Source organism: Dermochelys coriacea, chromosome 13 (assembly GCF_009764565.3).
Source record: "Dermochelys coriacea isolate rDerCor1 chromosome 13, rDerCor1.pri.v4, whole genome shotgun sequence".
Taxonomy (NCBI): Eukaryota; Metazoa; Chordata; order Testudines; family Dermochelyidae; genus Dermochelys; species Dermochelys coriacea.
Genome location: NC_050080.1, coordinates 26,820,929 through 26,846,956, shown reverse-complemented (window position 1 = coordinate 26,846,956; position 26,028 = coordinate 26,820,929). Strand labels below are relative to the sequence as shown.

Genomic DNA, 26,028 nt, shown 5'->3' with positions numbered 1-26,028 from the left:
CATTCTCAAAAGTGTGAAGTGACTTAAACGCTTGAGGAGCTGTCTACAGGAACAGATAGTTTGCAGCAACCTACCTGCACTAACCTGCCAAGGACTAGCTGCCTATATGAACCCTGCTGATGTGCAATAATAGTTAATGTGCTTTGATCTAGTCCTCTTTGAAAAGGAACCTAGATCAAAGCGCATTAACAGGGTGTTAGTGTGCGTCAGCAGGGTCTGCAAGAACAGTTAATCCACACTGGGCTAGTGCAGGGTAGGTCACATCCCCACTTGCCAGGAACCAGTTGTTCATGTAGGCAGGCCCTCAGCTTCGTTGACTTTTATAACTTAGGCCAGGTCTACACTACAGAACTATATTGGTATAACTGTCGCTCAGCGGTGTGAAAAATTTGTGCCCTGAGCGATGTAGTTATACCGACCTAACCCCCCCTGTAGATTGAACCTATGTTGAACCTTCTCCCATTGATGTACCTACTGCCTCTCAGGAAGGTGGATTAACTTCGCTGATGGGAGAAGGTTTCCCATAGGCATAGTAACATCTTCACTAAAGCGCTACAGTGGCACAGCTGCACCACTGTAGCACTTTAGTGAAGACAAACCCTTAAAGTGGTCCCCAAACTGTGGGATGTGCCCCCCCAAGGGGAACATCTTCGCGGGGGTGGGGCCCAGGCCGGCCTCCATGGGGGGCAGAGAGGGAGCGCCACCTACCTCTGCTCCAGCCCCTGCACACAGTCCCAGCTCCGCTCCTGGCCCAAGCCCTGCTCCCAGCTGTGGCTAGGCTCCCCGTTCTCGGCTGCTAGCTCCTGGCCGCAGCCCCCAGCCTGGCCACGACTCCGCTCCTGGCCCAGGGTGGTATGGACACATTCCATTCCTGGGGGGGGGCACAAGAGGAAAAGTTTGGGCACCAATGTCTTAGGCTCATAAGTAACTCAGGATCTACTTTGAAAATTAACAGAGACACTGGCATCGATAATTTTGCAGTTTTATTTTCCTCACAAAAAATGCAATTTAAATATAAATCAGTTTAAAACTGTGAACAGTTTTCAATTAAATTTGATTGAGCAGTTTGTCTTGTTGAGAAGGGACTATAGATCTAGCAAATTATCACATTGTGCTAGGTTATTATATTAGAACCTGTTTAAAACTATATCATGGGATCATATATGTCATAGTGATATCAAAAGCAAATATTTATATTACCACAGTGCCTTAGGCCCCATTGTGCTAGGTGTTGTACAATGAACAAAAGGACAGTCCTACCGGCCCCAGTTTTGATTTCGTTTTTCTGTTTCACACAGGCCAGACAGATTCACCAGTCCCTTTTCTAATTTCTGTTAGTTTTGTTTTGAATGTTTATTCAAAACACTTTATTTAAAAACTGTATATATATATTTCACTTTTGAAACATTTTGCATTTCAGCAACTGGCTATGCCACAACACATAAAGATTACAGTGTCCAGAAAGACATTGTTTGAGGACTCATTTCAGCAGGTATTGTATTGCTAACACATGCTTGCTTACTTTCTGTACCTTCTGTACAGGGCAAATTTTTTGAACTTTGTAGCTGAAAGAGAACATCACCCTTAATCTTTTGATATCTTAGGACTTGTCTACACTACCTGCCGGATTGGCGGGCAGCAATCAATCGAGCTGGGGTCGATTTATCACGCGATAAATCGAGCGCTCTCCCGTTGACTCCTGTACTCCACCAGAACGAGAAGCACAAACGGAGTCGATGGGAGAGCATCAGCTGTCGACTTACCGCAGTGAAGACACTGTGGTAAGTAGATCTAAGTACATCAACTTCAACTTCGCTATTCACATAGCTGAAGTTGTGTATCTTGGATCGACGCCATGCGGTAGTGTAGATAGGCCCTCAGTAATGATGGTTAAAGTGATGATTTTTTTTAAAAAAGCACTCATTATGCTATTCCTGGAGCAGATGCATAATTGGATACACAAGGCAATGTTAAAAACTTAGCATACAGCTGATATCTCTGTTTGGTGCTTGTGTGTATCAAAAAGATTACACAAAATGAATCATAATTGTTTTGCCTCTCTTCTACTGCTCTGACAAGAATACATGTATCATTAACTGGTGTTTTAATTATTCAGGTTTGCTATACAGAAAACCACAGTTTTTAGTAGGAAATAAATCCTTTTAAAGAATATTTAAAAGGTTTTTAAGAAAAATAAATCTTCCTTCAAATGATAGTCCACATGGATTCGACTTCTGGTGTGCATGCACATTCTTTTGGCCAGCAGTGTCTGTGGAGGCCACACCTGCACCTTAGACATCCTTCCTTTCCTCTATCCTCCCCAGAAAAAAACACAAGAGGGCGGAGAGGGCCCAACCATCCCTCCGTTCCTTCTTTTTGCCTGTAGCAATGAGACTGAACTTCTGCAATATCTCCTGCTTGATGCACAGTATTTAATTTTTTTCTTGGCTAGTTCATCAGTTAGTACAGTTTTCCTTGTTATAATGTCCACTGCCATTTTAAAAAAAAACAAAAAAAGCAAACTTTTTTTCTGTTAGGTTGAGGTACAACACCTGGTACCAGGGTCTAGCTGCTATGAATGAAACAAAGTCTCCAGCATTCAAAATCTGCTGTTCTTGTGACACAGCTATTCTGCTTTAATGGTGAGCACTGCCAGTGCCTTTTTTGCCTTGGAGAGGGATAGATCCCCAATAAATGTTCGATCTGTCACTCCTCCAAGAGACCACAGAAAGCAGGAGGTCCATCTCAAACTTTTTCTTCTAGAGTGCTCAATGAGTGCCTTCTCAAGACTTAGTGGGCCCTTTCTTCTCAGCTTCTAAGAGTCTTCTTCATTTAGTGTTCCTGTTAGCTGTAGCTCAGCTCCAAGCTCCCTGGCTCACTCTTCATTGAAAAGATCAAACCCTTTAGCTGCTAAGACCTCTTCCATCCAGTCATCAGAAAGGGGTAGGAGTGCAGTGAGTGCAGACCTAGGTCACCATCTCTGATGCCTACTAAAAGGAGGCAAAAAAACTTCACCAAGCCACTGTTTCACCTCATTCTGCAATTCATGGTCCAAATTGAGTCTCTCTGATGCCTCCACAAGACCAGTCACCAGGTATCTACAGTACTACTTGAAACTACTACTTACTCTGGGACTCCAGACAGGGTATTTCCTCTTTTTGGAGGAAAAACTTCCTGTCCTTCTGAACAAGGAGTTATTCCCCATCCATTCACCTCGCAGTCACTCTTATGAGCCATACTGGTCTGAGAGGGACTCCAGGACTCTCCATTACAAACATAGACCCCAGGGGTCTCCTGGGGAATATCGACCAAGTTATCCAACCCTATTGCCCTAGCCCCTTACCTCTGCAATGTGCAGTCTTTCCCTTATTGGGCTCCTAGGGGTATGCAATTTCCTTCCCCTACAGGATGTTGTAGGTCTGCTCAAGAGGACCAGTTGTACAGTCCCATTCTTTGCACTGGCAAGAAGGGCAATTGATTCCAGTAGCAGTATCCCATTCCTTACCAGACAAGACAGTAGTCTCTTCTATTCCTAGCAAGCCTGATGATTTTAAGATTTTTCCAGGACCTTTATGTGATATGGCAGAGATCTTGGAGATTCCTGTGGAAGTAGTTCAAGCAAATTCCAAAAATTAATGGATATTCTGCACTCCTCCATATCTGGTACACTTGCTATGCCTATTAATGAAGGGCCATTGGAACTGGCAAAAGAAAAAAAAAAAAAAAAACTGTGGCAGACCACAGAATTAGTGGTATCCATGACTTTAAAGAGTAGATAGATATTGTCAGATCCTTTCCCAAGTGGTTGAATATTTCTACACCCACCCAGTTCCAGGATCCCTGTTATTGATGGTGGTGCACAGGGGGTCCAATAACAACACAAAGAAACTTCCTTTTTTTGGAAGGAAGACCTATTCCTCTGCAAGTCTGCAGATGTGTATTTCAAACTATCAGGCACTTTTGTCAACACATGACTACATCAGTTGGGACAAGGTATCACAGTTTTATAGGACGGCTCTCACAAGAACGTAGAGAGGGTTTGAAATTCATTTTGTCTGAAGGTCAGCCCGAACATTCCTCAGGCTGTTGAGTGCTTATGATACAGCAGCATGTTCAATGGCTACTTTCATCACAATGCACAAGGCTTCATGGCTCCATTCTTCTGGAATACCAAACAAGGTCCAAACAATGATTGAGGACCTCCCATTTGAAGGTTTGCGACCTATTTATGCCTGTACTGATGAAGCCTTGCATTCTTTGAAGGATTCAAGAGCCATTCTCTTCTCCTTGGGACTACGTGCCAGTGTCTAGTAGGAGACAGGCCAGATCCAAAGCTTCATGAGACAGAGGCCCTCTGCTTATTAGTACAATCCAGAGAGAACACTGAAGCCACTAAAAAGGAAGCAGACATTCCAATGCAGGAGCCCTTCTGCTTTTTCCTTCTCTACTGTATGCCCCATGTGTACTTGACAGCAGTAAGTTTGACACCATTGTTGAGAACTAGTTTGAACCATTCCAAGATCTCTCTTTCCCCCTTTTGGCAACTGCCATTTTATTTTGGTAAGCCTGGACTCTGATGACCTTAGACCAGTAGGTCTTAGAAATATATAAGCAAAAGGGGTATTCTATCCAATTTCAGTCACTTACTATCCCTACCCTCTTTCCCCATCCATCTTCAAGGACTCCTCTCACAAGACATTATTAAAACAAGAAGTGGACTCCATTCTAAATTTCAGAACAGTGGAAGAGGTGCTTCTGGAATTCAGAGGGAAAAGGTTTTACTTCCATATTTTTTTTTTTTAACCCCGAAGAACAAGGGAGACTGATACATGCTTCTAGATTTGAGAGATCGCAACAAGTTCAACCATCATTTCAAATTCAGGATGGTAACTCTGGCAACCCTAATTCCCTCCTTAGATCTCCAAGGCTGGCTTGTGGCTCTTGGCCTGCAAGATGCCTACTTTCACATTTTGACTGACCTGGCACATAGAAAATAACCCAGATTCCAAATAGGAGCCTCTCACTACCAGTACAGAATCCTGTCCTGTGGTCTTTCAGCAGCACCAAGAATTTTCATTAATAGCGGTTGAATTTCGTGGAAGTATAGAATTTTTAGCATCGAAACTGCAGACAGCTAGGAAAGCTCTTAAAATATGGCTTTCATTCCAAATTCAAGGTCTCGTGGGAGAGCAAAAACTGGTTGTCCTTGGACAAAGATTTATATGAAATCACCACATCGACTGGATTGTTGTGAATGTCTGCTGTCTGACCAAATCAGCACAGTCACAAATTTGGTATTATGCCAAAAATAGCACTAAGGAAATTGCTTCGTAGAATCCAAGTTTCTTCTTGGTACTAGAAATAAATATGGCCTGTCTGCAAAGATGAGTTTTATCTTGAAAATTATATTGCATCTACTTGTAGGCGGAAACTGTGGAATGGAAAATGTGAATTTGTAAACACATTTTAAAGAATTTATATTGTGGCTTTTTTAGTTGTTTAGCATGTCTGGTAGAGACTTCTCTCGTATTCTTCCTGGCTAGCTTACTATTTAGTGTGACATCTTGGTGGTCCTCAATAGCCCTGTTTTCTTTTTGGATTAGCCACTGATTTGGGGTCCAGATATTCATCCTTTTTATAGTTGAAAGACTATACTTGTTGGACTAATACATTCCATTTAACAGTCCTTGTATTTCTTTCTGTCTCACTTACTTTTACACCTTTCATCTTCTAATCTGCTAGATAGAAATGTTTCTGCCAAGCCCTCAAACATTTCCTGAAATATTGCTTTATGCACTGCACCTAGTTCACTTCATGGTCAATGAAAATGTGATTTACACACTACTGGATAGCAAATAGTAATATTCCAAGACCAGCTGCTTTTATTCTTTATAGCCATGTTTTTTCTTTCACTAAGATAATGAGCTTCAGCCCTCAGGATCTGCGAAGACGCCTGTGGGTCATTTTTCCTGGTGAAGAAGGTTTAGATTATGGAGGTGTTGCAAGGTAAACTAAAGAAACGTGTTTCAGAGTAGCAGCCGTGTTAGTCTGTATTCTTTTTAAAGAAACGTGTGTTTCACATACCAAATCAATCTGAACACCTCATTCTATGAATATTTGGTGTGAGAGATTCCCACAATGAGATGTTTTGTTTGCTGTCTTTTTAATATGCCAATGAGAGTCGCCCCCCCCCCCATATCACCTCTGCAATTCTAAAATGCATTGTCAAAACTATTGTAGGAGGATGCATCTTCCTGTGTGAATATATATTAAGTTTAAAGTGCCTCAATAAAGTTTAGAGCAAGCATTTATGCAACTCTGCGCAACTCATAAGATAAAACCATGAACTGCAGATTAGAGATTTATTGAAATACCTACTAAATGCTTTCTTATTCATTATTCTCAAAATTTGCTCCATGTGCAAGTCTTTTTATAGTACTTAAAATTAATATGCACACACTACTTGCAGAACTTTTTGCTATACTTTGTTTTTTCATATGCAGCATTACAAATTTAACCTTATTTAGTATTGTCAATGTGATGTAAAATGCAAGATGACAATATTGTGATGGGAGAGACAGTAGTATATTTCATGCGATTCACTTTTTAACCTTGAGATTATACTTGAATTTTAATTTGAAAATAAATATCAAACGCACATGCTTGCTACCAGGAAATTCTAATTTGTATTTAGTCTTAAGGTTAAAAAGTGAATTCTTGAATTTATGCTCCCAGCAAAGAATTGGAACCAAGTTGTATAATATGGATACCTCTTCCGCAAAAGGTGGTGGTGGTAATTTTTTTAAAACATGAACCTGTCAGAATTGATCTCTACCAGATTTCCTGCTTCTCTTAGAAAAGCAGCCCTTGTAAATATCTGCCACAGAAAAAAGAAATTAACTTTCTAAACGAGAAATGCTCACAGAATTTAGGCACTCAGGCCTATGTTAATGGATACAATAAACTAAAGCTTAAGTCAGTGAGAACTAGCCAACTCTGGCCATTAGACATTCTGCTTTTTTGAGCTGCATCAGTTAACCATGTAGCATACTGACACCTACTGTGTGTTAGCAATTAGTAACTTAATTTTCTGGACAGGCCAGTTTTAACAGTTGAGCACCAGCCAATCCCTAAAATAATTTTTAGCATATGTAGTAGCAAGGATACTTTCTAATGTCATCCCATTTTCTTTTGAAGTCTTCATGATTTTTTTTGTTTTTTTGTGTGGTTTCAGGGAATGGTTCTTTCTGTTGTCACATGAAGTGTTGAATCCAATGTATTGCCTGTTTGAATATGCAGGGAAGGATAACTACTGCTTACAGATAAACCCAGCTTCTTACATTAATCCAGACCACCTGAAATACTTCCGTTTTATTGGCAGATTCATTGCCATGGTAAGTTCAAATAATCAATGCTCATTCACCATAGTGTGTGTTTTTGTTTTTAAATGGCTATTTTAAAACACAGCAGTTGTTTCAAATCAAGAGATGAACTATTTAGTGCTTTGTCGTCAGATGGCTGGCTGTAACTGCTAATGCATTCAGATCACGTTTTGAGGTGTGCCAATAGTAATGATGGTATTACAGAACATCTTACAACACCTTTGGGCTCCAGGGTTTATTTGATACACTATACTGGAATATTAGGTAACCAAGCATCCTTTGGATCATTCCTTGTCTGTTTTCATGTTTTTTAGGCTTTGTTCCATGTGAGATTCATAGATACAGGTTTCTCTCTGCCATTCTATAAGCGTATCCTAAACAAGCCAACAGGACTCAAGGATTTAGAATCTGTTGATCCAGAGTTTTACAACTCTCTCATCTGGGTAAAGTGAGTTTCTAACTTTTTCATTCGTTCTTGAAATAAAAATCCAGATGTTTTTGATGTTTCATTTTATTTGTGTAATTTAGATGTAAATTTGAAATGTTTTGCAGACAGATTTTGAATAACAGAACAGTATAAATTGCAGACCAGCACTGAACTTCTTGCATTTTACTATAATTCCAACCTACATGTTCAGTAGTTCGGTAATGCTAAGGTTAACTGTCCTCCATAATTCACTGAATATTGCACAAACTAGCATTCTATTTCTGCTTGTTTTCCCGTTGAATTAATCTGAGCATAAGCAGTCTTACACATTGTTGGAAATAGAAATGTCTGAATAGATAATAAGATATTGTTTCCCTAACAGTAGATTCAATATTTAAAAAAGTCTTTAGTGTAAGTTAATGTAAAAGATGTTTCAGTGAATCAGCTAATACCCAAACCCAGTATTACTTTCTTTTCAAAAAAATTATTTCCTTTTTATGAAAAAACAAAACCAAAAATAGACCAAGTATTAGGATGTCTGAAATGAACAGTTAGTGGATCTCAACTTTATTCCTCACTTCCATCTAATCCTTCATCAATCACCCCATCCAAATTCTACTTGTCTCATAAAATTTGCAAAAAAAATACTCCATAGTGTTGAAAGGAAAAAAAAAAGTATTTCTAAAGCAATTAAAGCACTTAAAAGTTTAACTTGATTAAAACTTCAGCCTTTTCCTATCCTTGACCCCTCTGCTTCCTTGCACCCTCTCCCTTGGCCCCATGACCTTTCACTTCTTTTCTTTCCCATATATGCCCTCTCAATATCCTGTCCATGCTCCATGCATGTCTCATAGCTTTCCCCTACCTTGAAGGGCCCTTCTCCCCTGAAAGGGAGACAAAACAAATTTGGAGTTTTTGGCCCAAGTCACTTTGGAAAGTTGAGTTAAAAACAAGTTAAAAACATCAGGTGTATTTTGAAAACATCATAACTTTAAGATATTTTTTTAAGCAAACTTCCAGAAAAAACTCTCTTCTTGTTTGAGGCATAATATTAAAAAATTCAGTAAGATTAATTACTTTCTGGGGAAAGGGGGAGGATGATTTGAAAATAACGCTAAAAATGGAAAGCTAGATTCAACTCTGATTAACAAGGAGCTGATCCATAATAATGTAAATATAAGAGAAAAATGGACCCTGTGGATGTCATCAGTAGCAAAAACTGTAGGATTGTAGTTATTATTTATAAAGCACCTGCATTGCTGGAGCACTCAAGATGCTTTATTTTATAATAAAATAATATGAAGAATGTAGTTTTAAAATGCCTTATAAAATTAACAAATAAAAACAGGGAGGAGTCTCTTTAAAATGAAGGAAATGGAAACTGGGAGTAGGAAACAATAATTACAAGTCTTTTAAGGGTCAAACTTAAAAACACTTTTTGGAATAATAAATTATAATAAAAAGACAATACTTAGTTCTACTTGAGTGCAGGGGACTGGACTAGAAGACCCCTTGAAGTTCCTTCCAGTCCTACATTCCTGTGATTCTGTGACACTGAGATATATTTAAAACTAGTGAGAAATTGATTGAGACAGGTTTCAGAAAGAAGTCAGTCAGTCCCACACTTGCAGAGTCACCACAGAAAGGCCCAGTGGCTTAGCAGCTTAAGATTGAGAGAAGGGAACTTTAGCTAGTAATTGGGGTTTGAGCAAGGTATCCATGAAACTGAGGCTTAGAAAGGAAGTATAATCACTAGAGCGTACATGTTTATGGGCTTTAAAGTCAAAAGTTCCATCATAAAATTATCTTGGTATATCATAATCAGCTAAAGGGGGGTGGTGCCGGGATGCATTTTTTGATACAGTACGATCATGTTAACTCCAGACATCAAGTACTACGTTCTGCATAAGCTGAAAATAGCAGAAAAGCCCTGCTGAAAGACCTACAAGGGGGGGAAATTAACAATCCTTGTAATCCTGAGAGGGCATGTGTTGCTGATGCAAAGTCATCCAACTAAATTACTGTTCAGCCTGCACACATTGTACAAGTAGAAAAGTGGGGTACATGTAATGTCAGACGCACAGCTTTTTTTGGAAAGTAGTCAAAAGTGATTCTGAACTTGAGTCATGAACTCCGAAAAAGTTTATTTAATGAGACTCTTGATAAAAACCTCATCTGGTTGGCACAGGGCCTCTTTGCAGTTCTTTACAATACGTGGTGTTTGCTTCTTGCAGAGAAAACAATATTGAAGAATGTGGCTTGGAAATGTATTTCTCAGTGGATAAAGAAATTCTAGGCGAAATAAAGAGCCATGATTTGAAACCTAATGGTAGCAACATTCTGGTCACAGAAGAAAATAAAGATGACTATATTAGGTAAGAACAAATGAGGTTGTTTGGTTTTTTTTAATCTATTCCTTTACCTCCATCTATTTCTTTCCCTAGATAAAGCAGGAGTTGAATTTGTCTAGCTACGTAATTTAAAGCACCACAGAAATACTTTAAATGAATAACTCATAATGTTAGCAGCAAGTGACTGTTTTGGATGTCGTTTCTGAAAAGTGACTTTTAAAAGAAGCTGAAGAGCCACTTTTATACTGAAGATGTTCAAGTTTAATGTCCAATATGCTCTGATGGTTTATAATCTGACAGATTTTTGACTATTTCGGAGTCTACTGAGATACTAGCCTACCACTTTTATACTGTCAGATTTAAAACGTTTGTTTACATCTCGTGCTTTTTAATGTTTCTTTCTTATTGTCTGTTTATCAAAAATATGTTTTAAATTTCTATTCTCAGCCAGTTGTCTGTTGGTTGCACCTGCAGTGCAGTCAAAATGCTTATTTTGTAATGTCACAGTCATAGGCCTGGAAAACATGGTGGTAAATATGAGATTGACTTCACTACAGGAACATTCTGAAGCTGTGTTGGGTGGGAGGGATTCTTTATTTGAAAAAGACACTGTTACCTTGAATACTAGCAAAGGGAATGTATGGGCCAAGTAAACTTGTTAATATTGAAGTTAATTCCTCCAAATTTGCTGTAGTACGAAAACCCTTCTTACAGATGTGGACTTTCTGAAATAATACCTTACACTAGTGATGTGTATTGGAGGCAGAGAATAAACTCAATCTCATTTTTTCATTTCTAAATGATTTATTCTATTAAGTTTACTGTTGATTGGCAGGTCTTGGTATAATTACATGAATGAGCTGTGACAGTGTCAAACTGTACTGAACATTCTAAATAAGTAACACTAAGTCACACAAAGGGTAACACATTAGATAGGGAATACTTCTATATTTTGGAAGATATTAATAGAAAAACCCCTGAATAGCATCTGCAAAAAAAAGCCCTTCTCTTCTAGGTTCCAGCAGCCCAGGTAAAGCTTGGATTCCTATTGCACTCCCACTTTTCTGTCTCTTCCTCTGCTTTGTCTCCTGAGTTGCTAGGATTGATATCCAAAATTAGCCTTCTCTCCTCTGGACTCCAATTCTCCAGGTTAGGCTTGAATTCAGCATAATATCTGCTTCTCCCTGGGTTCAGGTCCTCCAGGTCTCCTGCCTGCTTTTCACCCTTTATTTATGGAGAGTGGAATTTCTGACACAGAGCAAAGTTTCATGATTAACAGACACAAATATGGAACTTTCCAAATGGACATAGTCGTTTCTTGGTAAGCTAGCAGTCCTCATTATCTTCACCAGTACAACTTGACCTAGTTTTTCCCTTTTCATGGTTAATGACTGAGATTTCTGGGGAGAATATTGGACAAAAATACAGCTTTTTGCTTTTTTTCTCAAATACCTAGGGACTGCTGTGCACTCATTAGTATAATCGCTGGATAGATACTGCCTTCTCTTTGATCGTGTAAGCTTTTTCTTAGCAGAGTGGTCAGAAATGGAAGGTTTTAACTTTCTCTTCAATGCTGGTTTGCACTGTATTGAGATAAGATTACAAATTATGTGGTGTTTTGTCCTCGGAACTTCCCATAATACTCTTTAACATAGTTCACAGTTCATCACAAAATGGACTAACAAAAGAAATGTGGATCTGGGCAGCCTGGGACAGTTTAAATGACAGATTACCGTATCTTTTTCCTTTTCCAGGCTGGTAGCAGAATGGAGACTCTCCCGAGGTGTTGAAGAACAGACACAAGCTTTCTTTGAAGGCTTCAATGAAATTCTTCCACAGCAGTACTTGCAGTACTTTGATGCCAAGGAACTAGAGGTGAGGGACTTATTTGGGTTTGGGTAAGTACAGTTGCAATTAAAGTGAACAAGACTTGGTGGAAGTCCAGCCCTCAATTTGCAAAACAGAGCTGTGTGATTGTTGAAGAAACTTTTGGTTAGTGGTGAACATTTTTCCTAAACAGTTTCTTTGGTTAACACATTTCCCCCAGGAAGCATTTTTTATTTAAAAACAAAAATATGGAAAAGTTATATACACAGAAGAGAGCAGTGTTACTGTTCACACTGGGTAGTCATATTTAATATTTCTTTTAACTGATCTCTATATTTGAGGTCCAAAAACAGGCAGTTGTTCATCTTTTCATTAGGGAAGATTATCCCATTCTATCTGGTTTCTTCATAATTAGAGATTACCCTTTCTTATAGTAGGTCTGTGAGTAGAATAAAGTTCTGTGTCTATGAAGTCACCAGCATTACTGCTTATTGATTGGTGGAAGCAAGCAGCTACTTTAAAATAAAATAAGTGAATATACAGTCATAGTAGGTGTTTCCAAATGCAAGCACAGATGTCCTTTGCTGCCACCGTATAGAAGCCATTGAAACAAAATACTAGCTTATACTTCTATATTTTCCCCCTGAAAAAGGTGCTTTTATGCGGAATGCAAGAGATTGACTTGAATGACTGGCAGAGACACACCATCTATCGGCACTACACCAGGACGAGCAAACACATTATGTGGTTTTGGCAGGTTTGTGGTTGATTTTTCCTTTATTTTTAAAAGTAAGAATTACAGAAGGGGTGGGACAATGCTACAGCACAATGAGTAAAAACCAAAATCACAAAGCAAGTCTGTGCTACCGTAATAGGTCCAGTGCCACTTCATTTGTGCAAAGTAATGCACACTGGAAAACATAATCCCAATTATACATACAAAATGATGGAATCTAAATTAGTTACCACCACTCAAGAAGGAGATCTTGGAGTCATGGTTGGCTCTCTGAAAACATCTGCTCAATGTGCAGTGGCAATCAAAGAAACTAACAGAATGTTAGGAACCATTGGGAAAGGAATGGATAAGACAGTAATTATCCTAATGCCACCATATAAATCCATGGTACACCCACACCTTAAGTACTGCATGCAGTTCTGGTCACCCCAAATTTGGTTACAGGAATGGAACAGCTTCCATATGAAGAGAGAGTAAAAAGACTGGCTGCTCAGCTTAGAAAAGAGACGACTAAGGGGAAATATGACAGAAATCTATAAAATCATGACTGCTGTGGAGAAAATGAAAAAGGAAATGTTGTTTACCCCATCATATAACACAATACTAGGGGTCATCCAATGAAATTATTAAGCAGCAGGTTTAAAATTAACAAAAGGAAGTACTTCTTCACACAACACAGTCAACCTGTGGAACTCATTGCCAGGGGATATTGCGAAAGCCAAAACTATAATGGCGTTCAAAAACAAATTAGACAAGTTCATGGAGAATAGTTCCATCAGTGGCTATTTGTCAAGATGGTCAGGAATGCAACTCCCAGCCTCTGACTACTAGAAGCTAGGAGTGGACAACAGGATGAATCACTCAATTGCCTGTTCTGTTCATTCCCTCTGAAGCACCTGGCATTGGCCACTGACAGAAGACAGGAGACTGGGCTAGATGGATCATTAGTCTGATCCAGTGTGTTCGTTCTTATGTTCTTTATGTTAGGCTATCATGCAGCCAGACAAAATGATCTGGCTGACACCTTCCTCCATGCTCCAGTGGTCAAACAAGCAGAACGAAAATACCAGGTTCCATCCCAGGATTTGAGCAGTTCTATCTACATCCACTCCTGACTTTTTAGATGGATCCACAGTGAATGAGAGAATTTGTCAGAGCTGTGCTAGGTCACCCCAAGACAAACACTAAAAAGCTTGGTGTTTTTGGCAGACAAATTTATTACAAAGGCAAATCTATAACTTCAGATTGTCGCAGTATGACTTCTCCAAGTAGGAATCCATATCCTATTTAGTCACCAAGCTGCCTGAAGATTCAAGGGAGCAGTTTCAGTCACTCACGGCTGAGGATTGCCTCATAGCTTATTCAGTGCTGCAGACTTCTCAGTCTATGGCAAGGGGTGTAATGATGCAATTCTTGGAAATCCCAGTGGAGGTGCAACAAATGATTAAGGGGCTTCCCCTTAGAAAGGTGTGCCTTGTTCTTTTCCAGAACACATGAGACTTTGCACAATCTAAAGCACTCCATAGAAATAGAGAACACAGCAATGGCTGAAGTGTTAAATGCCTTTTTTGTTTGTTTTCAGCAAAAAGATTAGCAGTGATCAGACGAATAACATAGTAAACATCAGTGTAAATGGGATAGTTTCTAAGGCTAAAACTGGGAAAGAACAAGTTAAGAAATACTGTACTTAGACTAGTTAGATGTTGGCAGTGCCTGACAAAATACATCCTGGAATACTTAAGAAACTGACTGAAGAGATCTCTGAGCCATTAGCAATTGTTGAGAACTCATGGAGAACTACAGAGATCCCAGAGGACTGGAAAAGGACAAATATAGTACCTATCTATAAAGGGGGAATAAGGACAACCCAGGGAATTATAGACTTGTCAGCTTAACTTCAGTACCTGGAAAGATTATGGAGCAAATAAACAATTAATTTGCAAGCACCTAGAAGATAAGGTGATAAATAAGTCAACATGAATTTGTCAAGAACAAATCATGTCAAACCAACCTAATATCTTTCCTTGACAGAGTAACAAACCTTTGGAGATAGGGGGAAGCAGTTGATGTGATATATCTCAATTTTCGTAAGGTTTTTGCTACTGTCTCTCATGACCTTCTCATAAGCAAACTAAGGAAATTTGCCTAGATGAAACTACTGTATGGTGGGTGCACAATTAATTGGACAGTTGTACTGTTTTCAGTAGTTCACTGTCACGTTGGAAGGTCATATCAAGTGGGGTCCCACAGGGATCTGTCCTAGGTCTTGTTCTATTCAATATCTTCATGAATGATTTGGACAATGGCATAAAGAGTGCACTTACAAAGTTTGCGGTTCTGGGAGGGGTTACAAGCACTTTGGAGAACAGGATTGGAATTCTATATGATGACAAACTGGAGAAATAGTCTGAAATAGGCTAAAATTCAGTTGGGACAAATGCAAAGTAGTACACTTAGGAAGGAAGAATTGATTGCACAAATACAAAATGGGAAATGACTGCCTAGGAAGGAGTACTGCAGAGAAGGATCTGGGGGTTATAGTGGATCACAAACAAAATGAGAATCAACACTTGCAAAAAAAAACAACATCATTCTGGGATGCATTCGTGGGAGGGTTGGAAGCAAGACATGAAGTAATTCTTCCGCTCTACTCAACACTGTTAAGATCTCAACTGGAGTATTGTGTCCAGTTCTGGGCACCACATTTCAGAAAAGATGTGGAGAAATTGGAGAAAGTCCAGAGGAGAACAACAAAAACGATTAAAGGTCTAGAAAACATGACTTATGTGGAAGAATTGAGAACACTGGGTTTGTTTAGTCAGAAGAAGAGAAGACTGAGGGGGGAAGTACTTAAAGGGTTGCTCTAAAGAAGAGGGTGATAAATTGTTCTCCTTATCCACTGAGAACAGGACAAGTAATTGCCTTTAATTGCAGCATGGGAGATTTAAATTAGACGTTAGGAAACTGTCAGGGTAGTTAAGCACTGGAATGGATTACCTAGGAAGGTTGTTGAATCTCTGTCATTGGATGTTTTCAAGATCAGGTTAGACAAACCCCTGTCAGGGGATGGGCTAGATAATAGTTGGTCCTGCCTCAGTGCAGGGGACTGGACTAGATGACCTCTCGAGGTCCCTTCCGGGTCTGCATTTCTATGATTCTCTGATAAGAATAGTTCTGAAGTGCTTGGGACTTTACACCCCCACAATGAAAAGGACACTATATCATCCTCTATACCAGCCTAGACAGCAATATTATGATCGGGCAGACCAACCTAAGAAGAGGCAAAGATCATAGAGGAGACAGCAGATGCCTTCCTTTTCCTCAGGCTAAAGGCATCCCCAGGCCTCAAAATAGCAGATTTGACTCATTTGAGGACAGCATGCCAGTGGACCTGGATCCATCTGGCCCTTTCCTGCCTTTCCGGAACAGGTTACCCCATTTCCTGCAGACATTTGTAGAGCAACAGCATGGTCCTCGGTATGTACTTTTACCAGACATTCCAGACTGTTGCTTCAAGGAAAGATCCAAACATAGGCAAGGCAGTCCTACAGTCCCTCTTCTGATGAGACCCAGAGCCCCACCTCCTGAGGTAACAGCTTGGGAATCACCTACAATGTAATGGACATATGTAAGCACTCAAAGAAGAAAAAACAGTTACTGACCTTCTTGTAACTGCTGTTTTTCTAAATGTGTTGCGTGTGTCTGTTACACGACCCACCCTTCCACCCCAGTGCATCAGAGTCTACCACTGGACTCTAGAGCAAAGGAACTGGAGAAGGGGTGAGGCTTCTCTGCCCTCTGAGGAGCTGAGCAGTGGGCAGGGCTGCCCAATGGTTACTGCTAGGGAAAATTCTCCAGCACCAGTGCAGACGCCTACAGTGTAATGGACATAGACAACACAACTCGGAACAACAGTTAGGAGAAAGTAAGTAGACTTTCTTTCTCTCTCAGAACTTGCAGCAAAGCCCACCCTTCTATCATGCATCTTATTAATAAAGCCCTACACAGATCAGGAAAACGTACTACCTGCTAAAAGAAAGAAATGGCTATAAGGTGTGAAGTAGTAGTTGCCCTAGCAGTGCTGATGGTTTTCAGCTTTATGATAAAGCATTTCACAACTTCTGCTTGGATGGACCTAAGATCAGAGAGACTTGTTAACAGGTTTCCTCAATTTAGGAGTAAAAACCTGCCTTGTAGGGGCAGCTAGTGACTGGCGCTACTGACCATTCTGAACCCCAAAACACTAAAGGTACTCCAGTATCCTGTGCAGCTGTCCCTCTGCGTCCCCGGGGCTTTATTACAGAGTGTGAATCTGAAATGGAGACAGAGCATTAGTGATGCTACTGTCAGTCCCTGCATACAGCAAGCCTGGAAATACATATTTTCCTGCAGATGCTGGAGACATTAATTCCCTTATGACTGCCATGACCCTTGGAGAACTAGATGTTTGGCTGTTGGCAATAGGCACTACAGCTTAGTTATCCAACCTGAGTATAATTTTTCTGTCATCAAAATTACATTCTGCTCTCTTCCCTCCTTCCCCAATATATTAATACTGCCACCAAAATGGGAATATCGTCCCAGGAAGGGTATGTTCTCTGTTAAACCAGTAGAAAGCCAATCTTTCAGCCAGACGTTAGCATGTCAAATGTTTGATACTGAGTGTCTGATGTTCAAAATGGAGATTAGAATGGTGTAGTATTAAATGATGTTCACCTCTTGGACAGTTAGTGTTTTAGAATATTTTTCAGAAACCTATTTTCTGTCTTTCCTAAAATAAAAATATTTAGGAGCTATCTTGATGCACTCCAAAGAAAATTCTGATAGTCACTTATGCAGACAGAAACCCAACATGTTCTTAATTCTGAAATCAAGTAACTTAAATGTAATATAACATGTAACTTTTCATGTTCCTCTTCACCTAACTCATGTTCTTTTGAGCAAGTAATTTAACCTCTCTATTCAGTGCCTTATTTGTGAAATGGGGATCATAATGCTTCCCTAACTTTGTAAGGTGCTGAGAGATACTTTATTAATGCATACTGTTACTGCTCCTAGAGGCTTTTCATAGTAATATAAATAATTGGTTAATTTATGGTCATTGATGTTCTTTGTGAAAATAATTGTGTGTAGAAGGCATCTACATATGTTTTATATTCATTCCCTTTCAGTTTGTGAAAGAAATAGACAATGAGAAGAGAATGCGACTATTGCAGTTCGTTACAGGAACATGCAGATTACCAGTTGGAGGATTTGCTGACCTCATGGGTATGTAGAATAATCCTTCTAATGTATTAGCTCATTTTTGAAAAGGACAAATTGTATTTTGTGATTGTTTATGAACAGCTTTTTTGTAATGAATCAAATATATTTCACTAGCTATTCTCATAATTCCCCATTATATTTCAACCATGACAGGGTGGAGAAAAACATACACTGATCTCGAGTGCCCCCAGACTTCCTTCAAAACCATTTCTTTAAGTTTGTGCATTTCACCATGTAAATGGGTTGATCTGGCTGGGATGAGTGATTGGAGGCAGACTTCTTTATTCTTCTGTTGCCAGTAAAGATGATCTTGTCTTTCTGGGATGCTTTAGATTTGATATGTAGAATATTATCTACTGCATTAAGGAAAGCTAGTTATATCCCACACTTTCTCATGCCAGTTGCAAATATGGGTATCACTTTAAAATACTTTATTTTTATTGCAGGGAGCAATGGACCCCAAAAGTTTTGTATTGAAAAAGTTGGAAAAGAAAACTGGTTACCTAGAAGTCATACTTGGTGAGTACTCATTAGATTAGAATATTATTGTCCTTCTAATAATCCTTTGTTACTATTAGACTACTTTAATATTTTAGCAGAATCAGGGCTAATATAGCAACAGTTTATTTTGGGACTCTATGTATAAATGATGCTCAGAAATATCTAGGGGTCCAGAGATTACAAACAAAAATTAACTCTGGCCTGGAATCTGCTTTACAACCATAATCACCCTGTAGTCTGCAAATTCTACATTAGCTTTAGCGAAAGTGGAGAGTGCCCAGGACCTTTTGGAGTCAAGCCTTAAGTATGGATAATCGTTTTGAACTGAATCGTAGTTTAGTGTAGAACGAAAACAATTTTATAGTTCTTACTCTAAACCTTAGTGATCCACGTATTTGTTCCCAGTGGGTAATCAACCATTTATTTTTTTTAACTTGATTTACTTTTTATTGCCCTCCACTTGTTTTTCTGGCCAGCTGTAGCAAACAATACTCTCTGTAAAAATGGAACTGCCTGTAAAAGGAAACTGACCCCACACTTCAAGAAGGATGTGGAAAAATTGGAAGAGTCCACTGGAGGGCAACAAAAATGATTAGGGGGCTGGAGCACTTATGAGGAGAGGCTGAGGGAACTGGGATTATTTAGTGTGCAGAAGAGAAGAATGAGGGGGGATTTGATAAATGCTTTCAACTACCTGAAAGGGGGTTCCAAAGAGGATGGATCTAGACTGTTCTCAGTGGTACCAGATGACAGAACAAGAAGTAATGGTCTCAAGTCTAGGTTGGATATTAGGAAAACTTTTTCATTTGAGGGTGGTCAAGCACTGGAATAGGTTACCTAGGAAGGTGGTGGAATCTCCTTCCTAAGAGGTTTTTAAGGTCAGGCTTGACAAAACCCTGGCTGGGATGATTTAGTTGGAGATTGGTTCTGCTTTGAGCAGGGGATTGGACTAGATGACCTCCTGAGGTCCCTTCCAACCCTGATATTCTATGATGAGCATCACACAATCCTAGTTATTTTCCTTCTACAGCTAGATCCAGATAGAAAACATTTCTTCTGGCACTGGTTGTGCCCCAGTTGATAGTTTGGTGCTTGGCATATTTTGATGGACATGTTAGGAGTCAAGTATTTATATTGCATGAAATGTATTAATGCTTTGGAGTATGGCAGGGAAGGCACAAATGATATTGAGACTGCTTTTTGGAGTGTGGTAAGGGGGATACATTGGATTAGTGCTCTACAGCTGAGATAGATGTTTCAGTAAAAATAAAGTATTGACACACACAATGGAGCCAGGATAGTCAGAAATTATGAATAGCTGTAACTCTGACTTCAAGTTGTTTCTTATATAGCAATTTTTTCCTTGTAACTGCACTTTCTATAAATAAAGCTTTAATCTCAGCTCATAGCCAGCTGTCTTTTGTAAGAATATCTTTGGGCAAGTCACCTGCAGTCATTGAACCCGGAACCTCCAGATCTAAAAGCATGAGCTTCTACTGCTTGAGCTAAAAGATAAAATGTTAGCACGGAGGCAAGGACTCATAACTCTATGTGGTGCAGTCACTATCAGGAGACAGTGTCATGCTGTTAGTGTAGGTTACATAAACATGGCCAAAGGAATGTCTCAATTAGTTGCCAGTATTGAAAGCTGTAAGGGTCTCTGGAATTGTTTCCTACTGTGGTATATCTTGTACAAAGATGATTGAATGCCAACACAGTCTGACTGTTGCCATTTTAACATACTAAATTTGTTCCTTCCTGCATCAAGAGAAGCTCAAATTTCTCATGACTTTTTAAAGTTTAGTTGATTATTGTATATTGTTAGAATTCTGCCCTTATTCACTCCAAAATAACTTGAACCTTTCAACAGCCAGAACCTGTCTTTAATGTACAGCACGGTCTCCATATTCTGTGGCATTGTCATACAGCATACTGAAAATTCTATGGCAGCTTCATTTAATTTTTTTTAAATATTGTGAATAAATCATGAGTATCTGTTTGTTATGGTATTTAAATTCTCCTCCTGTAAAGGCATGGGGAGGCAGTTTGGGATTGAGTAAGCATTATAGCTTTATATTCCTGCTAAAATGGTTAGCAGTGAAATAGTTGAGTGTGGACATTGAAACATATAAATGCCAATTTTAGAATCGACATACCATTGAGATAAAGGTCAATTGAAACCTCACAAAGCTGCCATCTGCAAATTGAGGGAGAGAATACTGCTTCCCTTTTATACGTGATTCACATTTTCAAGGTTATTTTCACAAAAATGTATTTAATTTAAAGTTGAAAATCAGACAAATATACTGTGGCAAGGGGTAGTTGTCTCTGCAAATTCTACAGCTGCACAACTAGACTACACAGCTATTGTCTAACCTAATTAAAAAATTGCATATAAACTTACTTCCAAAAAAGTCAGTATTAATCTGGTCTCATTCCATCAATCACAATGCATTTATATTAGAAAATTTCCCCTTTGACTTAAAAAAATAAGAACAGAAAAGATGCAACTTACTCTGTCTTTGATAGACTCATTCCTTTAGCCATTTTCATTTTTCTCGGGGAAAAAAATAAGTAGTTTTAAGTAGAGTAATATTACCAGGGCAAACACTTTTAAAAGTGACTAATGATTTTGGGTGCCCAGCTTAACACTTTAAAAGGATATGATTTTTAGTTAGTGGATAAGTGTGCCATACTTCTGGAAATCCAATCTTTCAAGTGTGTCAAGATTTGCACCCAAACATAGGGACATCTGAAATCACTGGTCACCTTTTGAAAATGTGTAGACCCAGGCTATCAGTGGATTTTTTTCTTTCTCCATCAAAATATAAAATAAATAGCTGTGTACTAAGTGTGATTTCTACTCTGGATAGTGGGGAGTTGAGTACCCTGGATTTATGTTCAAGGTGCATCTGTTTAGTAAAATGATTGTTTTTGTTTTTTAGAAGTTGTTTAATTTTTATTTTCAGTTTCAATCGCTTGGACCTGCCACCCTACAAGAGTTATGAGCAGTTGAAGGAAAAATTATTATTTGCAATTGAAGAAACAGAAGGATTTGGGCAAGAGTAATCACATGAGTGAATTTGCACCCTGAAGAACATGAACTTGTGTGATGTATGTTCTTCTCTTCCTCTGCTTGTTGCACATCTCATTGTAAAGTAAACTTGACTAGGATTTATTTAAACAATTACTAGTGTGTAAGTAAATGGATGTTATCCTGAGACTTTATCCCCACTAACTCTGGATTTCTACAGAGCCCTTCCAGAAATCAAATCAGCAAATTATTCATGTACAAATGAAATCTGACCTAACTAGAGATTTAATTCAGCTCTGCTTTGTTTCACAATTCATTAATTAGAATGTGTCCTCCTTAATGACAGTTTTTTGTTGTTTTTTTTTTAAAAACTAGTCTCTTTCCTTTTTAGTAGCATTTCTTTTGCTACTGATGCACTGGGAAGTCCATTGGTAGCTGCAATGCTGCAGCATCCTCATAAGCCTCTTTACAACAGTGTTGTTAGAGCCAGCTTGTAGCCAGCCTCTGGGTACTATGAGCAGATCCATTGCTTGTGCTGTTGTTTCTTACTCAAGTGTGGCCTGACTCTGATTTTTGTTTTTGTTTTTTTGTCCCGTCCCCCCCCGCCCCTCCTGGAGCTTATTCACATTTCATTTTGATTCAGATCATTGCTAAGGGGGTGTAGAACTACTGCTCATGTCCAGAGTATAGCTTGGTTTGTTTTTTTTTTTAAATCCTGTTAATTTTGGCATGATAACCTGTCTGAGGTTGTTGCCATGTTTGAGCGTCCTCTCCTATCTCGGAAGAATTTTGATCCATTTCCATATAATACACACACTTAACGTCAGATACAATATTAACACTGTGGTACTTCAACACTCATTTTGCAAAAGATGAGACCACCTGAGATTTCAAATAAATGCACTGAATACATTTGCAGATTGCTGTTTCTTGTCAAATGAGTTAATGGAAAGTAAACTTGATGTTGCTGTTAAGTGCCCAATCAAATAGTTTTCTTCTAGGATTTTATCCAGTTGTCAGGAAGAGGTATACCATGTAACTGGATTCTAAAACATGGCGAGAAGCAGCCTCAAAATTATATTACTTATAATTTTAGTGGAGAACTGTTGTGCTATAATTGGCTAAGAGATAGTCAGTCCTAGAATGTTTAGTCAAGGACTGCAGACTTCCAAATGTTGATATATCAGTAAATTCAGTAACTCCATAGAGGTTAGAACTAATATGTTCAGACTAACTCAGCCCTGAGTTGCTTCTGAGCAGTAACTTCTGTAGTGTGTGTTCTTTCTGATTTGGACAGATAACACCTTTCACTTCCTGTTATCTGTTAGTATTACAATTCTCTAGCAGCATACAATAGTATTTAACATTATACTTCCTCTTTTGGAATTAATGCACTTTCTGTATATGGTCAGCTCTCTCCCTGGCCTTCCTTCCTCCGGATGGTTAAACTTCAATGGGATGAGTTTCTAACTATGGGAAGAGAGATGATACTTGAAATGGCAGTAGTGCATGTTAATGCATACCTGCTTCTGCCTCCAGAGTGTCACAGTGCCCTTTGGAAGGCTTCTAATATTAGAGCTGGAAGAGGAGAGATGGGCACTGTCCAATCGAACTTCCATCTGGGAAGAAAATGTTTCTTAACATTTATTGTGAGGGCTTTTCTGTATCAGATCATGCAAAGGGATCAGTTGTTCCTCAGCATGTGCCTGTAAGAAGGGGGAATGGCTTAGACCTCTGTTGTTTTACTTTCTTTGCCATGTATAGTCCAAGAAATGCATGTAAACATGTTGCTGGTTTTAGAGAAATTGACCCACTTTTATCTTTTCCCTGGTGGATGAGAAGTGAACTGACTTTCTTAGCTGGAGGAATGTCTGCCAACTCCCAAAACATCTGATGAATATCTTACAACGTATGGATCATGGAACAAAAGCCTGATAAATATTTTCTGTTGATAATTCTTATAATGAAGCCTAGTTATCTAACATATTTACGAGAGAGATTAGGTTAAGTGAGATAATTGGAGATTAAGCTATGGAAAATAGTTTGTGTTCTGCATAATGATTCATGTTTTATGTAGGGACCTAGATATATTAATGTATAAATATCACCCAAAAGGCTTTCTGCCCTATATTTTTAAAATAAAGAATAGTTATAATTGAAATAGCTATAGCCCTAGTTCTATAGGGTGAGGCTGGTTAATATTTTTATGGTTGAAATGTTTAGTTCAGGAAAAAGGAAAATGCTTGTATATATTTTTGCAGTCCGGGGTCTCATTTACTCCATTTCTTCCTTTTAATTTAAATGGCATGTTTATATGTCTTTACTGCTGTATTAGGGAGGGGGAAAGGGGAGCTGGATATCCCAAGCACCAGAAGTCATGTTATAAAATATTGCAAATAAGAAATATTTCACTGAAAAATGAATCTGTAAAATGAAATATTGAATTTTGGCCAAAATGTTAATGTTTAAAAATAGGTTTATAGTAAGTGTTTAAATTAGCAATATTTCTGAAAATCAAACTAAAAATTTTTTAAAATACATTTTGCTTTGTAAGCATTTTAAATGCTAACAAATCTGTTAATTTTTTACAGCATGTTATGTTGAAATAAAAAGGAATTAATATGAGCAATTAACGCACTCTTCTGCTCTTTATGGGGACTGGGGAAAACATCATGTGCATAAGCACACAATTTGGCATACCATGTGATGGGTAGAGTGAATTTGGACTCCCAAGTGATCTTTGGTAGAGATTAGTGAACATGTATCTGCCTTTCTTGCGTTGATTTAGCAGTCTGTAAATTGCAGTAAACTGATACTTTGTCTATACTGTACGCATGTGAGAATGTCAGTGGATCCAGTTACATAAGATTTACAATAACTCTATTTAGGATTTTGCTTTATGAAGATGTTAATTTTGATTAACATAAGATCAGTGGATCAAAATTGTTATGGCTAACACAGTCTGATATTTCTGGGTAGTTCAGAAAATGTTAACATATTAATGAAATGTGTCGTAAAAAAGTCATGACTTAAAATTTGCTGCAGTATAAATAGGCCCTACCAAATTTACAGTCCATTTTGGTAAATTTCAGTCACAGGATTTTTAAAATCATAAATGTCATGATTTCAGCTATTTAAATCTGAATTTTCACGGTGTTGTAATTGTAGGGGCCCTGACCCAAAAAGGGGTCGTGGGGGGGGTTACAAGGTTATTGTAGAGGGGGCTGCGGTACTGCTACCCTTACTTCTGCTCTGCTGCCGGAGGCAGCACTGCCTTCGGAGCTGGGCATCTGGAGCGCAGCAGCTGCTGGCCAGGAGCCCAGCTCTGTAGACAGAGCCGCTGCCAGCAGCAGGGCAGAAATAAGGAATAAGGCCTGGTGTGGTATTGCCACTCTTACTTCTGCCCTGCTGCCTACTGAGCTGGGACCTCAGTCAGCAGCCGCCGCTCTTCAGCTGCCCCACTCTGACGGCAGCAGCACAGAAGTAAAGGTGACAAGATATGGCGTTGCCGCCCTTACTTCTGCCCTGCTGCTGGTGGGGCGCTGCCTTCAGAGTTGGGCACCCAGCCAACAGTCGCCACTCTCCAGCCACCTGCTCTGAAGGCAGTGCAGAAGTAAGGGTGGCAATACAGCAACCCCCATAAAATAGCCTTGTGATTCCCCCCCTCCCCCCCGCAACTCCCTTTTGGGTCAGGACCCCCAATTTGAGAAACACTGGTCTCACCCGTGAAATCTGTTTAGTATAAGGTAAAAGCACACACAAGACCAGATTTCACTGGGGGGTCCGTGGGAGTTTGGGGAGACAAGATTTCACTGTCTGTGACGGGTTTTTATCATAGCCGTGAATTTGGTAGGGCCCCAAGTATAAAATTTATATGTATATACAGTTGATTTGTATAAAAGAAAAAATTTGTGACCAAATATATTGCAGTTTTTAATACGTGGCAAAAAAGCAAACTGTGGTATAACTCACCATTTATTTGCTTCATGTTTTCCTAACATTCTGCACTGAATTTGTAAGCTAAACATCTTCCACTCCGTTGGTATCTCCAGCCCCCCTTCCTGTTTTTGTGTGTGTGTGGTGGCTTTTCATTTTCTTTCAGAATCATAGTTTGTAAATTTGTGCTCTAGTGAACTAGTATATGAACTAGGATCAGAAGCACTGGATTGTAAAATACTGTACTGAAATTCCATTGTAGAATTTTCCTTGAACTGTAATTTTAAATACTCAGGTAATTGTAAAAGTATCTCAGAAAGTCAAATACTTTTATAAAAGTACTTCAAGAGCTGGTCTTCCTGTCATCATTTCCTTTCCTGATATGAAACTTAAGTTTGTAATTGCATGTTCCCTTTAGCAATGGAAGCTGTAAGGTTGGTTTGTTGGTAGTTCACTTCTAGGAATGGTTCTGCCATGGTTAATCTCACAGGAACTCAGCAGTGTGATCACATTATTGCGGGTTTTATGATGGGACATCTGGCTGTGATGAAACCAATGTCCTGACATTT

At 39.0% G+C, this 26,028-nt stretch overlaps 1 protein-coding gene across 4 annotated transcripts in view; it reads left to right on the top strand.

Annotated features, from left to right (window-relative positions):
• ITCH (itchy E3 ubiquitin protein ligase) overlaps nt 1–25,808 on the top strand; it is a 127,116-nt gene extending 101,308 nt beyond the window's left edge. For 3 of the 4 annotated variants that reach the window (XM_043495635.1, XM_038369679.2, XM_043495636.1), the window contains 10 exons: nt 1,421–1,492; nt 5,918–6,006; nt 7,235–7,394; nt 7,697–7,830; nt 10,044–10,184; nt 11,915–12,035; nt 12,640–12,744; nt 17,895–17,991; nt 18,435–18,507; nt 21,459–24,153. In XM_043495635.1, the coding sequence (XP_043351570.1) occupies nt 1,421–1,492; nt 5,918–6,006; nt 7,235–7,394; nt 7,697–7,830; nt 10,044–10,184; nt 11,915–12,035; nt 12,640–12,744; nt 17,895–17,991; nt 18,435–18,507; nt 21,459–21,558 (1,092 nt within the window). In that variant the 3' untranslated portion in view covers nt 21,559–24,153. Of the gene's footprint in view, nt 1–1,420; nt 1,493–5,917; nt 6,007–7,234; nt 7,395–7,696; nt 7,831–10,043; nt 10,185–11,914; nt 12,036–12,639; nt 12,745–17,894; nt 17,992–18,434; nt 18,508–21,458 lie in introns of all 4 variants that reach the window. The other variant, XM_038369678.2, reaches the window with a different exon arrangement.
• Nucleotides 25,809–26,028: the final 220 nt, after the last annotated feature.